Genomic DNA, 16,442 nt, shown 5'->3' with positions numbered 1-16,442 from the left:
TCGAAAATTTTCGAGCACAGCCGATGCAGCAGACATCGACTTCAGAACAGCCGATGCGTAGCCATCGACTCTAGTTGTGCGAGGATTATTAAGCTGTGGGGCTAGTGCAGCTGAAACGAAAAATTATCGGCTGTCAGAGGAAGAAAGAGGATCGGCTGTGGCACATTCTCGCCTCGAGTAAGAGCTCGGGGGGCAGCTCACCTTGAAGGCTTTCCGCTCAGAGAAGCCGATTTGTGTTCAAATCGGCTGACGCTGCATAAGGAACTTCCCCACACACGATCAGGCCCAGGTCTACACAGTTCATGCGCATATCCTCGTCTCTGTTTTTGCATTAGCTGAGACTCGGGGGGCAACAGGCCTGGTAGATTGCTCTGTTGAAGGACCGATGCGTTGTTATCGGCTCATTACACATTGGCAAAGAGGACAAATCGGCAAGGTCAGTATGAGAGGCAAATCGGCTCAATCAAACTCAGAAGAAATCGGCAAACTCGAATTGGGGAACGGTTCTTCATTGATAGGCGAGATTTCTTACATAAGGAGCTAATTGCCCTCAAAAGGAAATACTAGGGGATACATTGCCCCATCTGCTATTACTGACCCTATGCTAGGGGTCCTATCTACGGGCCATCACTGCCCTCGTCGTCATCCTCAGAGCTCTCATCGGCACTGCTGCCGATGGGCTCCTCGTCGCTGCTCCCGTAGCCCTCCACGGGGCTTCGTCCCCGTCTTCATCATCGCTGCCGTCGTCGTCCCACCACATGCGAAGGCGCTTTGCTGGTGGGTAGCCCTCGAGGGAGTCGTCGTCATCGTCCTCCTCCTCCTCTTCTTCCTCCACCACCCCCTCGGAGGAGGTGAAGTCGTCCCAGGAGAAGTGATCATCGTCGCTCTCCTCCTCCGATTCCCCGCCGGCGAGGAAACGGAGGTCGCTCTCCCCGTCCGTCGAGGATTGGTCGTCCTCGGACCAGATGGAGAAGTCATGGTCTGACTCCTCCCCGGCCTCAATGGCGCGGCGGATGTTGGCCGCATGGGCCTCTTGTGGGCTCGGTGCTGGCATCGGTTCGGGGGAAGAGGATTCAAAGGAAAGTCCCGACGAGGCAGAGGAGGAAGAAGACATGGTGCGCAGAAGGGTTTTTTGGGTGCCGATGGTTGGAACAGAGGAAGGAGATGAAGAAAGTTAATCAATCGGCACAGTTAAATAACGAGAAGCCTGGTGAGAATTTAATGTATAAGTTCCCGAGGAGGCGACGCCAGGGCTATCGAATTTTTGCAGAGAAACTGAGAAGACAGGGCACAATGATGACGGATACTGCGACAGCTCTGCTTTGCTACGACATGACCCTTCGAAGGGAAAGCATAATGATTTTGGAAATACCATTTCCATAACCAGGGGGGCATGTGTTATCACCAGGATTTGACCGAGTCAGAGGTGGGCCGCAGTCAAGACGGGCTTAAGGAAATATACGTGGAGAATTATATGAATCGGCCTGTTGGGCTTAATTGCCCGTGTATCTGTAACATATTAGATCTATTTTAGTTTAGAGATAGAATCTTAGTCGTGCACGGTTTAGTGCACGCCCGCATTAGAAAGTCCCCTGGACTATAAATATGTACCTAGGGTTTATGGAATAAACAACAACTCACGTTCAACCCCAAAAACAAACCAATCTCGGCGCATCGCCAACTCCTTCATCTCGAGGGTTTCTATCCGGTAAGCGACATGCTGCCTAGATCGCATCTTGCGATCTAGGCAGCACAAGCCCCACGTTGTTCATGCGTTGCTCGTACTGAAGCGTTTTTGATGGCGAGCAACGTAGTTATCATTAGATGTGTTAGGGTTAGCATTGTTCTTCGTTTAAGCATGCTTACGTAGTGCAACCCTAGCATATCTAGCCGTCCTCACGCCTATCTCGGGTGTGGGGGCGGCACCCCGCTTGATCATTATTTAGTAGATCTGATCCGTTACGATTGCTCCTTGTTCTACAAGGATTAGTTTAATATCTGCAATAGTTTGGCCTTACAATGGGGGGAGGATCCAAGTGGCACGTAGGGTGGCGTTCGCAAGTCCTAAACGGGATGTTCCTAGGATCAACTTCATGTTGGTTTTTTGGCCTTGTTTAGGATCGGCTTACGAGCACCGTGCGTGGCCGCAAGGCCCAACCTCGGAGTAGGAAGATCCGGTTATGCGGTGAAAACCCTAAATCGTCGTAGATCTCATTAGCTTCATCTTGATCAAGCAGGACCACCAAGTATTCGTGCACCCCGTACGGATCATGGGTGGATCGGCTCTTTGAGCCGATTCACAGGATAACCCGAGAGCCGATCGAGGCTCGTATTTAACGTTTACATGTATGCCCCGCAGGAAACTAAGCGAGGCAACCTCATCACCTTCCCCGACCAGGTATAGGTCAGGTGGCACGCCCTTGCACTTCGCAACGCCGCGTGTGACCAGAAGAGCATTGCGGGCCGTCGCTCGGAGGGGTCTCAGCCAGCCGCAGCTCTAGGCTCCCCCCGGCTCTACAGTGTTGACAAGGCCGCTGCCCGCCGGTGGGTTTTGGCAGTCAACAGATTGTTATGTGCATAGTGCCTAGTATCCATTGTTAGTATTTTTTACATTGTTGCAACTTGTTGTGCTTAATGCTTGTCACTTTGGGCCCGAGTGCCATGATCTCAGATCTGAACATGTTATTGATTCATGATGATAAATATTGTTTTTTTTTATCATATCTGCAAGTTGTATACACATATTGTTGTCCGAAACCCGAGGCCCCAAAGTGACAATAATTGGGATAACCGGAGGGGATGGCTATGATGTGAGGATCACGTGTGTTCACAGAGTGTTAATTCTTTGCTCCGGTACTCTATTAAAAGGAGTACCTTAATTACCAGTAGTTTCCCTAGAGGCCGCTCTGCAACGAGCTGGTAGGACAAAAGATATCGTGCAAGTTTCTCATTGTGAGCACGCACGACTAAATAGGAACACACGCCCATGGTTATCTTATACTAGGATGCTTATACAATTATTACTTGTAATGCCTATGTCTTGATATTATATGGACTCTCTCATTCATGCAACGCCCGTTCATCCATCCCTGTGCCTACAATATTTTGATCATGTTGTCTACTGCAATCATCGCTACTGCTGTTTTTATTTCTACTGATGTTACTTCACTAATAACACTGCTATGAAACTATTACTACTGATAACTGCTGCGAGCAAGTCTATTTTCAGGTGCAGGTGAATTGACAACTCATCTGTTAAAGCTTATAAATATTCTTTGGCTTCCCTTGTGTCGAATCAATAAATTTGGGTTTTACTTCCCTCGAAGATCGTTGCGATCCCCTATACTTGTGGGTCATCGGACATCAAGATAAGAGCAGTTCTGTTGTCATAGACTCACGAACATAGCCTTCGGATGCGTCTTGATCACCACACGGGTGGCTATTTCTATGACCTCAGACCTCAGTGATCTGGCTGGGACATGTGCAGGAGCCTGGGCTGGTACACGAGCTGGTGCTGATGCAGGAGCCTGCTGGGTAGGTGCAGTAAACGGGTCCTTTATAGGAACCGGTGTTGATGCAGGAGCCTGCTGGGCAGGTGCAGTATGCGGGGCCTCTACATGAGCCGATGCTGATGCAGGAGCCTGCTGGGTAGATACAGTAAACGGGGTTGGTACAGAAACTGGTGCTGATACAGGAGACTGGGAAGCCGGTGCCGGTGCTGGTGTCGGTAGTGACATCTGTTCATGCTCCGTCAGGAAATCTGTAGCTTTGATCATGTTAAACCCAGCTAGAACTGAGAGAATGGTTTAGAACAATTGCTTGGAATGCAGTAATCAAAGGATATGGGTATAAGAAAAGTTACATATTATATATTTGGAAGTGTCTCCAACTCTGTAAGCAGTTACGTATATCTGCCCTTTTGAGTTTCTGATCCTCAGCCCGTCGCCCAGCTTCAGACCGTAGTCAAATGCGAACTTTCTCCAGATCATGTCCATACAAATATGTGACGACATGCGTCCCGTAGACATACACCTCATAGACTCGTGGAGGAGTTTATCACTTTCTCATTGCCATGCATAGTAGGAGGAGACTTTTGCCGGATACTTCCAGCTATACAAACGGGAACAAGGCACAACATACTCACTCGCTCCAAGTAAAATATCATATCTTTGGATAACACTTCCATATACGTACTGAAGCTAACAAAGAACATGCAACTTGAAGGATGGTATAACAGAAAATAAATGGTAGAAAGAATTGCAGACTGGATTCTCAATATTGGCGATGGAACAGATACATCAGCAGAAGCTTAATATTTTATAAAAATAGCAAGTGTCATACTACTAAAAGAAAATGATAAAAAAATGTAATTGTAGAAAGTATCTATGAAAATTTGAAGGAGAGGTACTGCCAACGAGAATTATTACAACAAGAGTAAATGTCATGGCGAAGGAACGGAACAGTCCACTAGATAAAGGAATATTTAATGGATCAGCTAGAGGATGAACAGAAAAGTTACTTAAGTTGTGATATAGTATGCAAATCAATGACCCTAAATGGTGAAACAGATACGGTATACCCAATGGAATTTCTAAAATTGTTAAAGATACGTTCGTAATTTATACTTTCAATTTTTTAACAATACACAATGGTAATCATATATGATGTTCAAAGCTTCAGGACTCTATTATATTGTATAGTAGAGCTGCATGGGTCAACCGGAACATTTTTCATATTAATTTCATTAATTAGTTTTCCTTTCACAAGAATTGTAATTTAGAGATCAGGGATAATTTCACTGGCAGAAAGGGACAAATATATGAAATGGATGTCCACATGTGATTGTGCATTCATGTGATCTTAATGGTACATAGATAAATACTCATGTAGAAGCACATAAATTGTAAATAGGTAAATTTATGACAAAAAAATTACATTTCCATTTTATAAGATATACATCGGGGTAGTGGGGCCTAACACTACCGATGCAGATCCCAAGACGAAAAAGTGAAGGGGTTAGGAATACTAAGTTTTGTGACTAACAAAAACAACCTTAGGCCAATTTCTGAAATTGTACTGCGGACCTCTAATAGAGGATGACTGTTATTAGCAATTTGGTATCTTAACATATGATATGAGCAAAAAACTAAATAGGCCTGGTAATGTTGTGACTGTAGAAATCATTTGCTTTCTAAGATATCTTGATGAGAAACTAATTATATGGTGCTAGAGGAAATGGAAAAAAAAATACGAGCTACATACACAAATGACCTATCATGAAACCTCCCTAAAACTGGGGACTCTCGGAGCACAACACCGATACTCGAATCAAACAATTAATATGAGATGAAGAAGAGACAAGATAGAAACATGTGACATCAAAATAAAGTGTATTGGTACTTCCACCGCAGAATCGAAAGTACATAAAATGAAGGCTAATACCCATGCATAGCCACATCCTCGACGATTAAAACAGCAATATGCACCAAGACCTCTGTCGCAAAGCCTCTTGCTCCTGGTCAGCCAAAGTGCCTGACCCTCTTCAGCACGATCGAACGTCCGCTATGGTAATCCAATGATAGTCTCTCATGCTCCATTCGTAGATTTGTGGACGGGGGAGACTGTGAGCGAGCTGATTTTGGTGGATCCAGATTTAGTGTATTCCTAGGAGCAGAGGAAACTAGATTCAAGCGGTGGGAAAAAATTGGAACGGTGAGCAATGAAAAATAAATGGAGATTTCTCACAAAAGGGAGTTCAATAAAACAATATTATACTATTGTTTATTTCAAAAAGACATCTAATCACAAAGTAAGAAAACACTCAATAAATACCTCCACGAGACATGCAAACGCATGAAAATCAGGCAAAAAATAAAGTGACCTAATTCAAAACATCTAAAATAATATATAATTATTACAAGAAACTGGAGGAGTAACTTAGGCATATAAATTGGGTTAGATGTATTCAAAGATTTGCAAATAATCAAAAAATATTATATGGTTAAAAATGATCATCATATCAAACTCTATTAGAAATAAATGTAAGTGAAAATATTATGAAATTTAAAATGATATCCTAGGATTTAGAGAAATACCTACTTTTTATTAGCTCATTAAGAAATGGATTAATATAAGAAATTTAATAAACACTCAAGATGTGGCTCGCGCATGTGCGCGGGCCATTATGCTAGTTCTCCTAATGACATGATCTTGTTATTAACAACATCCAATGTTCATGATCAGGAAACCTTGATCATCAATTAATCAACAAGCTAGTTTAAATGAGAGGCTTACTAGGGACTATGGTTTGTTTACAAAACACACATGTGTCAATGTTTCCACTTAATACAATTATAGCATGGGATGTAAATATTTATCATGAACATTAATATATAACAATAACCACTTTAATATTGCTGAAGGACAAGGTAAGCATAACCTTGTTCATATGATTTTGAAGTCTTTCACATTATGGTTACCACATATTGCATACGATTCAACTCGTCTTTTATCGATAGGTATAATTATCTTATCTCGTTGCATGTTCCATCCTTGTAGCCTCAAATCTCCGATCCACAGCCTCCTAGCATAACTAGGTTTGGCATGTGTGCATCGCTAGAGACTTTATATCTTTATGCTTAGCCATGCTTAGTTTGTTACGACTTTACTTCGGTCTTCGGAATATAGCCTTACAATAAAATGAAACTAGCATTACATGTTAACGTGGTAGGTATGGAGATGTTTGTTAAACATGACTAAAGGCTTAGACGAGAGGCCACCGTGGGATGTGGTGGGTTGTTTCGTTTCGCCGACCCTAGGATCCGTGTTCTCGCCTCTTGAACCAAGACCGAGCGTACAAACACACGAGGCCCTATATTGGTACCCTCTCGACTCACTAACTTGCCTAGTTGATTCCATTTGTCACATAGTTCGAGCGTTATTTCGACATATGCATACGAAATGTTTGTAAAAAGGTGCATGGAATATACGTGACCGAGGTTGCTTGGGGTTAGAGTCCCCCGGTAAACCAACCTCGCCCGGCACCCGTTACGGTGAAACAATCCTTAACGCGTGACTTATGGTCTAGGCGACAGGTAAGGTAAAGGTCGTGGTCAACGACCCTCTATCGACTTTCCAAGGAAGAGAGCTAAAACGTTGGTGTTAAGAGTACGTTGACATGCGTGGGTACAGTTGTGCACCCCTGCAGGGTTATAATCTTTTAGAAAATCCATGTCCACGGTTATAGACGACTTGGGAATGGATTCTGTGATCATAGACAACTTTAACCTGATCGTAAAACTTGGGAAACAACGTGTGTTTACGGATGCCTTCTTCGGGGTGTTGAGGGGGTCATCCGAGATGACTGGTTCGAGTTGATGATGATTCAGTGGACACCAAATGGTGATCAATAGAGATAGAGATATCGCTCTATTATCCCCTTTTAAAGCTTCTTAGTAGTCGAACTTCTCTCTCTCTTGTCTTACCAAGGAAAATTGGCTTTACGCAAAAGAAGCTCTACAGAAAGCCCGCATATCCGCTTTGCTAAAGGGTTGTATTAAGTCTTTGTAGAGTCCTTGTACTCAGTTTTTCACATTTCTGCTGCATATTAAGTTGCTACAGCTAAAGGTGTGGTTTCTACGTTAACATTGACGAGTAGTTTGGGGTTCCCAGGCAGCAGCCTGAGACTTATGGACTGGGACGTCGCTTTATGTTATGGCCTCTTAGGCCCTTTGCTATCTTGTATGTAGCATAACATAATTTGATTTCCGTTGCTTGTTATAATGTTGGGTCAGTGACCTCTGCGTAATAATTTGGATCTTACTCTGCTAAGAGTTGTAATATATTGCTTTTGAGTCGTAAAGTCACTATTGTGTTACCGATTCTCTCACTGTAGGCTCTCGAGCTCTAGGTTAGGCTTATGTCTGACGAAGATCTGGTATTTGTCTAACCCTGATCCTAGGGATGCCGCATTCCCCTAATAATGTTTCATATTTCTGTCTATGTGACACGTTGAGAGTTGCCTATGTGGGTTGGAAAGATTTGATGCTCCAGGTTGCCTTTTTTCCAAAACAAAAACTCCTTAGAACATATTTTATTTTGCTTCCAGGAGTTCTTCCTAGGAGCATTTCTTTGGATCAAAATGAAAAATGGGGAACAATTTAGATCTTTTCACTAAGCGGGTGCAATCAAGAAATTTTAGTTCTCTCTCTATACTTCCCATGATTATTGCATATCTTTTGAGCGAAAAGATACAATAGATCTTGATATAGTTTTACACCAATTAATCGATCTTCTATGTTAAGAGAACCTTTTAGGTCTAAATATTGGAGTAATTTGTTGATATCCTCTTTTGTTCTTGTTCTATAATTCCTCCATGCATGTTCTCGGTAAAATTTGGGATCGAAAGACTTGAGAACTTATTGTATCCTTTCCTTATACGTGTTGCGTTGGTTTGAGTTGGAAGTGAAAGTTTAGGAGCTTGCAACTCTTGGGTTCTTAGAACCACGGTTGGAGTTGTCTCATAGCAAATTCATCATGGAAAGGGCTTCACGACCTCCAATTAGATTGTGGAGATTGACCATAGCAATTTGTAAAGGTTTTGTGTGTTGGCTTCAAGGGCGCTATTTAGTGGATCGAGGCACGTCTCTTTGTGGGAAACCCAAGGAGAATAATGTGAGTTTTTTTGTGTTGGTGTAGCGAGTGGTGTGTTCCGAAGACATATTGAGGCGAGGCATTTGTGGTGCTCGAGGAGTTTGCCGGTGCAAGAACATTGTGGCGCCTGGGTAGCATTGAGCCTTTACACCTCTCTAACGAATATTAGCTTCCTTTGAGAAATGAACTTTGGGGTACATCTTCGTCTCCACGTGTCCTGGTTGTCTCTTGTACGAGCTCCAGTACTAGCATATGTATCTTGTGTTAGACTTCATACTTGAAGTTATATATTTCTGTCGTATAGTTATTTACATCTTATTCAGTATAACTTATCACTGTACTTATAGAGCCAAACATATTTAGGTTTTATTCTTGACAAAATAAATATTAGTTTATTGTCGTATTTGTTCAAGCCAAATCCATAATAGTTTTAAATTGCTTATTTGTTCCTATAAGCGACATCTAGGTCCTTTAACCTATGACTCAAGAAAATTAAAATTGCATTGGATAAGAGAGCCTATATATAGTTATACTAGTTGTGTGAAGGATCACCAAGCATCATCCACCTTTTCAATTTCCATGATCAAAATATGTTATCCAGAATAAAATGGTCATGACTTGATCATAGAGAACTAAAACATGCGACCCTTGCACAAAATTGGCTAGTTCCCTAATTCAGTTGTCACGAATCATCCAAAAGTCAGTATAGGGACACTTTATATACTTTAAATTTTGATTGCTTTGGGAGGTTTGGGGAACAAGTAGGAAACAACTTATTAAAAGCAATTGAATTTCACTACTTTCAAAACATCGTCTATTCACCCATCTCTAGTTGACACTGGTGATCTTTCTGCCTCACATGTCGCCATAGGGAGGAACACATGCCCTCGACTTGGTCCTACAAATTTATTCTCGTGTGATGATGAGCTATGCTCTTCTCGAAGTTATCAATATAATATAATTGTGTTACTCACATATAGCCAAGTGATGACACATAAAGGAGAAGTTTTTTTGGTATTATTTCTTTGATTCAAATATAGTTATTTTAGTATATCAATACAAGGACCGACCAAGAGACTTATCACCTTTAATTTCATGTGGAGTTAAAGGGCAGCATAAAAAATGCAAAGAATATGTGGAAAACATGTTTTCACACCCTTGGTTGGATGTGCCAATTCAACTTTATACTCCTTTATTATTGGTCCAACTATCCTGATGATTTGATAGAACCTTTTTTTTAGATAGGAATTTGGAAAAGCTCGTAATGATAATTGTTGTAGGAGAGAATTATAATGATCCTCCTCAAAACATTCAAATTTTCATTTGTTACAAGTCCCATTACGCTAACAATGAATCATTTATACATGTCCTATCCAATGAAAAAATTAAGGAAGGGGAAAAACATTGTTGAACATGCCATGTGGGCCAACATGGAGTATATCGGCCCTGATCTTCAAAACCAAGATCACCTTCAGATGCTCATGACAGAGAGCGGGTCAAATACAAGACTCACAATAATTAATTACACATGATTATGAGTCCTCCGAAATATGTGGGCCTAGCGGGTCCGGAAGACTAATGAGCCCGTCCACATGGTCATGGAGTGATCACGCACCTTACATGCTTGTAGTGACGACATCTCATTCTGAGACCTATAAACGGGGGATTGAATTTTGGTACCGTGTCCCACTGCAAGGTCATAGGATCCAGACGATTTTATCGTGTGACATCTGATGGTGTGCATTCTCTATGACTCGATTACATCTTCACATAGTTTTTTTGAGAGTTTAGTTGTACTTGGTATCTAATTGAATATTAATATATTTTATATTACATAGAAAATGGTATATATGTTATCAATTACCTATTCTCTCATCTAGATATTGGTTTACTTCTGTAAATACATATATTGATAGAATGACATGCATATTTATTGACAATATTTATTCTTTATTTATTGGTGTAACTAGATTTCTAGCATTATCATCAATTAGTAACTGAAAGCGCATTTGGTGAAACTTGTCTTGGAAAATACTAACTGATACGATATATAGGTCATATTTTCGAATAATATGAACATGAAATTCTAGAGTCTCCTAGTGCGGTCCACCCTCTAACACTAAGATTACACGCCAAAACCACATGCGTATGTACAATGGCCAGTGTCATATACAACCCTCCAACTAACGAAGTCGAAGAATTGAAGGGAAAGGAGAGAAAAGGGCAAGGAGGTTACCAACAATAATGATAAAAGGGTAAGCACCTTTATACAGTACATAGACAGATGACAACGATGATGGCGAGGGTGAGGGCGAGGATGATGATAATGCTATGCATGGGGTCGCCCCCACATGCAGCTAGCTAGCTTGCTGCGTTTGTTGCCATGAGAGATTATTGTACTTGATCGCCTCTTCCCCGCACCTCAAGCTACCTTACCTTAAATCCACACCACAACCCCTCAACCCACGCCCCATCCATTAGGCCACGGGGGCCTCGCCTATCATCCGTTGCTTCAACCCCACTTTACTATTGCCTCCGCCTTTTCTTGCACAGTGCTCTCTCTTCCTTTCCTTGAGCGAGCAAGCCTCCCTCCACTTTAAATTGCTGTTAATCTCTAGCTTAAGGCTCAAGCATAGTTGGACGGAACTGCTAGCTTCTGGCAGTCTCAGATAACCGTCGCTTTTATATCACCTGTGCCATGCCGTCTCACCATCATTGTTGCCATCACCAGCCGCTACCTCCGCGCTCGCGCCTGTAGCCCTCACTCACGCAGACGCAGGGATCCATCCATCCATCCACGAGCGCGATGGGACGCGAGGCGGCGGCGTGCTCCTCCAAGCCCAAGCTGCGGAGGGGGCTGTGGTCGCCGGAGGAGGACGAGAAACTCTACAACCACATCATCCGCTACGGCGTCGGCTGCTGGAGCTCCGTCCCAAAGCTCGCCGGTATGTTTTTACGTATATATGAGCAGTCACTCAGTCAGAGCTAGCTAGGAGCTAACTTGTCTGTGTTTATCTCTTCCTTGTGCTAGTAATAAGTAAGTAAAATGTGATTATTTCTGTGTTCAGGTTTGGAGAGATGTGGCAAGAGCTGCAGGCTCAGATGGATCAACTACCTGAGGCCTGATCTCAAGAGAGGCAGCTTCTCCCAGCAGGAGGAGGACCTCATTGTCAGCCTTCACAAGATCCTTGGCAACAGGTGTGAATAACTAACTAATCTTAACAGCTACGACCTCCTAGCTACTTACCCTTAGCTTCACATGAACTGTGCGGCGACCGACAACCCCAGCAGACATGCATCTGACACTAGGAATATATGTTCAATTTTACTGTTCTCTGATTTTGATCGGAGTTAAGCAGCTGGCTGGCTATTGCATACAGAAACAAGTGGACTGGCCTGAATTGTTGTATGTCGTATATATGTGGCCAGGTGGTCCCAGATAGCGTCGCAGCTGCCAGGCCGGACAGACAACGAGATCAAGAACTTTTGGAACTCGTGCATCAAGAAGAAGCTCCGGCAGCGGGGCATCGACCCCACCACCCACAAGCCGCTCAACGACGCCGAGCCGCACGACGAGTGCAAGCAGCAGCTGCTGGGTGCGGAGGACGAACACTGCTTTGGAGGCGCCGCTGGCAGCGACATCGACCCCCTGGCGCCGCCGCACTCCCCTGTCGACTGCAGCTTCGACCCCATGTCCGTGACCAACGTCCCGGCAATGCAGGCTTCCTACGGCTCCTTCTGCGACTACGGCGGCGTCTCCTCCGACGCCGCCACGTACAGCGCCTACACCGGTGGCGGCGACAGCTCCAGCAACAGCAACGGCACCTGGGGGACCTGCGCCAATGTGGTGGAGCCGCTCGCGCACATGGACATCTTCCGCGACGCCGAGCCGTACCCGTTCCTCGACCCGGCCAAGTTCAGCCCCTGGCACCAGCACCAGGATCCCCACCAGCAGCACGGTGCCGGCGGCGCCTCCTCCGAGAGCTTCCCGATCCGGTCGCTGTCCCGAGACCTGCCGGAGTCGTGCTTCGAGCTCGCCCGCGGCGCCCTGGAGGACGAGTTCGACTTCCTCTAGCTCACTAGGGGATGATCCAGCTTCATGCACGTCTCCATCGATATTCGACAGCCACACACACATCTGGAGATACAAACTTCACTCCACCTGATCAATAGATCGGTCACCGTCGGCATCATGCGTGGCTTCGTCACAGATATGCATGCTTCGCGTATGCAGCTCTCGTTATTTTTCCAACACCCCCCTCTCCTGGAAGTACTTACTCCATTAAGTTGTTTATTAATTAGTTAACAGAATGGTATACTGTGATCATAATAAGGGTTATATATATACACACACACGGCCCCCAATTCATGGGGGTCATGCTTTTGTAAGGGAAGAACATGCTGTGTTCATGGAATGTTCAATTCGATGTCTAACTTTTGCGCCTTGCACTCCATGAATCTTGGAACTAGCGCAGTACTGCGCGCCGAATGTACATCCATGCATGCAACCAGTGGCCAGTTCACGGTCGACATAAAACTAACTTAATTTTCGGTGATTCAGTTTTATGTGTAATTTATATGTAATTGGGGGACAAAATATGCAATTATATCGGATTTGGTAGCTGAGAACTAACTTAGTTCTTATTTAAATCCTACACCATTTTACCCGCAAAAAAAATCCTACACCATTTGATTGCATCACGATTCGTGTGTGTATGAGTTGTAAGATGGATTATAAGTGAGTTGTTTCGGTTGTAAGTGGGGGTTGGAACTAGATTTATTTAAGTTGCAATTGGGCCGGAATGCAACTGAGGAAAATAATCCGGATGTAGATTTGTTTTGTGATTCGTGCTAGTCATAAGTTACGGCATGGGTTGTAAAATTTGATGACTTCATCTAACTAAGAATTAAGTTACTTCTCCGTCGACTGACAATAAATCACACCCCAAAATTATGTACCCATGTGTAATTATCGAATTACAACGCAAATCTAATAGTCCGTCCATCCTACAAAAGATGTCTTAGATCTAAAATTTATCTAAATTTGATTGTATCTAAACCGGAGGGCGGAGTACCTAAAACTAATTTAGCTCTAATTAACCTAACTAGCAGAATAGATATCTTTACATATATACTTTCGCGAGATACTTTTACAGTTAGAGTATCCATGTTAATTTCCCTCGGAATATTACGCGTCCTGCGTCCATTGCAAATGGACCTAGGCCTTGTTCAACAATCAATAAGACGTGGTTGCTGCGCAGCGACGTGTTACGACGTCGTACAGCGTGAGCGCGACACCGCGAGGGCTAAAGTCTTCAAATTTTTCTTGGTTTGGCAACGACGTCGCGAACTGTCACATGATAGCGTCTTGTCCCCTTTGCTTGTGTCCGTCTCGTACGTATGTGCATGGATGCTGCCTTTCCTCAACGGTACGGATCGATCGACATTGATCGATATAGTGTTTCCAGTACGGAACTAAAGTAAATACAGTAATAAATTTCTTTTGTGAGGGGTACAACATCGTATTACTTGTAGAAAACATAGAGAGTGCATTATATTTTCTTCTGCAGAGAGAAGTGCTCGGCCATTCATGATTGCTGACAGCATGGACCGAGCTGCTGAGCTGAGCACGTGTCACCTGACACTAGTAGTCCCTATTCATATTACTCCGTACTTGACACTAGTATGGATGACACTAGTATGGATGTACCTAGAACTAAAATACGTCTAGATACATTTATATTAAGTACAACTAATATGGATCGGAGGAGTACTAAATCACTACTCGGAACTAACTTAGTTCTCAAAGGTAGGAAGTCTGACTACGAGTTAGGGTTAGGGTTTGGCGACGAGCGGGCGATCGAGCGCCGCCACCCTGCCATCTCGGGAGCATCATGAGTCTTCGTGGTCATCGAGTCTCTGAGGACGGCGTGGAGTCCGGGTCGGTCACGAAGGAGAGTCCGGGCGGAGTACAACCTCCGTTAGGTTGGAGGAGTAAGGAAGGTCCAGGCCGCGGTGGTTTAAAAGGCGATCTCGGTGCAAAGGAAATCCGAGACGAGAAGAAGAAGACCTATGAAAATCCTCTTTTTGGCCACGATCCTGGTGTAGATCCAAGCTTTGCAAGGTTTTGGGTGATGGATCCTGCTCGCAATGGTGGTGATCAAGGGGGAGCCGGTGAGGCACCTACCCACTCGAAGTTATTAGCTGGGACTACACCCATCTCTCTGCGCGGCCAGGAGTTTTCGTCGGCGTTTAGCCATGAGGATCCAGTGAACGGGAACTGGCCCTCGGCAGTCAAGTAGGGTTTAGAGGATCTGGAGGATTTCTTGGGCGGCGAGGTGGAAATGGAGGACGATGATATTCGTGAGTTGGAGGAGGAGGTGGAGGAACATGTGCCGGAGATGCAGCAGCGCTGGAGTTTACTTGGAAGATACATCAGCCAGCGGATGCCTGACCTTGAAGATATGACATACCACTTCAATGCCAAAGTCTAGAGGCTGCGTACGGGGGTTAATTTCGCCCCGCTAGGGAAGAATTGGTTTAAGATCACTCTATTCTCTGAAGGAGATTTCAACTTTGTCTCACAGGGCGGTCCATGGATATACATAGGCTACCCATTGCTCGTCACCAAGGTACAAGGGGAGATGAGACCGTCTGAAACTGTACTAAATTCTGTTCCACTATGGTTACAGGTATATGACTTGCCATGGAATCGCCAGAAGAAGGCCACGGCTATGCTTATTGGGAACAAGCTGGGAAACTATTTGGAGGCAGATTTGGATGCGAGAGGGTAAAAGTCAATATGGTTTTTTGAGGTTGCGGGTAGAGATCCCGATTGACCGTCGTCTCGCGCCGATCAAACACTACCCATGTGAAAGGAAAGGAGGAGAATGATGCAAGTGCTTTTCTGCTCCGGTATGAAAGGGTGCCTTACTTTTGTTTTGGTGCGGATTCATTGGGCACGATGATACTGATTGTGAGAAGATGCGCATTGGCATTCCTTCTTTGGATTATGACGCTCGTTTAAGGTGTTCGCCAGTCCGGAAGTTTGAGCGTAGGCAAGCGTATGGCCACCCACAGGGCCAGCCTTCGGTTAGGATGGGTCTGAACTTTTCCTCAAGTGATGAAAACTCGCAACTCTTGGAGTACCATCAGATCGGAGGAGGAATAGTAGGGTTGTCAGACACACAGGGGATCACATACCAGCAAGGGTGGATGCTTGGGATGGTTTTGAGGACGGTGAGAAGGAAGGGTCGGCAGAGGTGGATCATGAACTGTCATCTAAAATAAATCTGATGAATCTTCCTCTTGCGTGTGTGGAGGAAAGGCCATGTAATGGAAGAATACAAAAGAAGTCAGCGACACGGTGGGGGCGTTCTCGTGGTGCGGGGCGAACAAATGGTGGTGGGGTGCAACATAGGATGGTTGTTGAGGCTCCGCTCCCTCTTGCCATGTACCCCGCCTACCCAAGTGCTAGCTACCTTGCTCGGATTGGGAAGCGAGGAGATGGTCCCGCCACTTAGAGGACTGAGTTCCTTTGTGTTCTTGGCGGGAGATACCTCCATGACTGATGTGGACTCCATTTTGGGTAAGCGTGGTGCGGGGCACCAAGAAGGGGAGTGATACGTCCAAAACGTATCCACTTTCTCGAACACTTTTGCTATTGTTTTGCCTCTAATTTGTGTATTTTGGATACAACTAACACGGACTAACGCTGTTTTCAGCAGAATTGCTCTGGTGTCTCGTTTTTGTGCGTAAATTCAACTTTCGGGAAAATCCTCGAATTATGT

General features: G+C 44.4%; 1 protein-coding gene across 1 annotated transcript; it reads left to right on the top strand.

The window, feature by feature from the left end:
• The first annotated feature begins 11,443 nt into the window (after positions 1-11,443).
• LOC124667322 (myb-related protein Hv33-like) lies at positions 11,444-12,832 on the top strand. Its single transcript, XM_047204624.1, has 3 exons — positions 11,444-11,597; positions 11,721-11,850; positions 12,082-12,832. The coding sequence occupies exons 1-3, from the start codon at positions 11,459-11,461 to the stop codon at positions 12,725-12,727; spliced, it is 915 nt and encodes a 304-aa protein (XP_047060580.1). The 5' UTR covers positions 11,444-11,458; the 3' UTR covers positions 12,728-12,832.
• The last annotated feature ends 3,610 nt before the right edge of the window (positions 12,833-16,442 follow it).

Source organism: Lolium rigidum, chromosome 6, assembly GCF_022539505.1.
Source record: "Lolium rigidum isolate FL_2022 chromosome 6, APGP_CSIRO_Lrig_0.1, whole genome shotgun sequence".
NCBI classification, from domain to species: Eukaryota; Viridiplantae; Streptophyta; class Magnoliopsida; order Poales; family Poaceae; genus Lolium; species Lolium rigidum.
This window is presented reverse-complemented; position numbering and strand designations above follow the sequence as displayed.

What these genes read in the sequence shown, in the direction of transcription:
- LOC124667322 (XM_047204624.1), top strand. Translation starts at nt 11,459, where the DNA reads ATGGGACGCGAGGCGGCGGCGTGCTCCTCCAAGCCCAAGCTGCGGAGG. An exon ending in CTCCGTCCCAAAGCTCGCCG is followed by an intron (nt 11,598 to 11,720) that starts GTATGTTTTTAC and finishes TTCTGTGTTCAG; the next exon opens with GTTTGGAGAGATGTGGCAAG. An exon ending in CACAAGATCCTTGGCAACAG is followed by an intron (nt 11,851 to 12,081) that starts GTGTGAATAACT and finishes ATATGTGGCCAG; the next exon opens with GTGGTCCCAGATAGCGTCGC.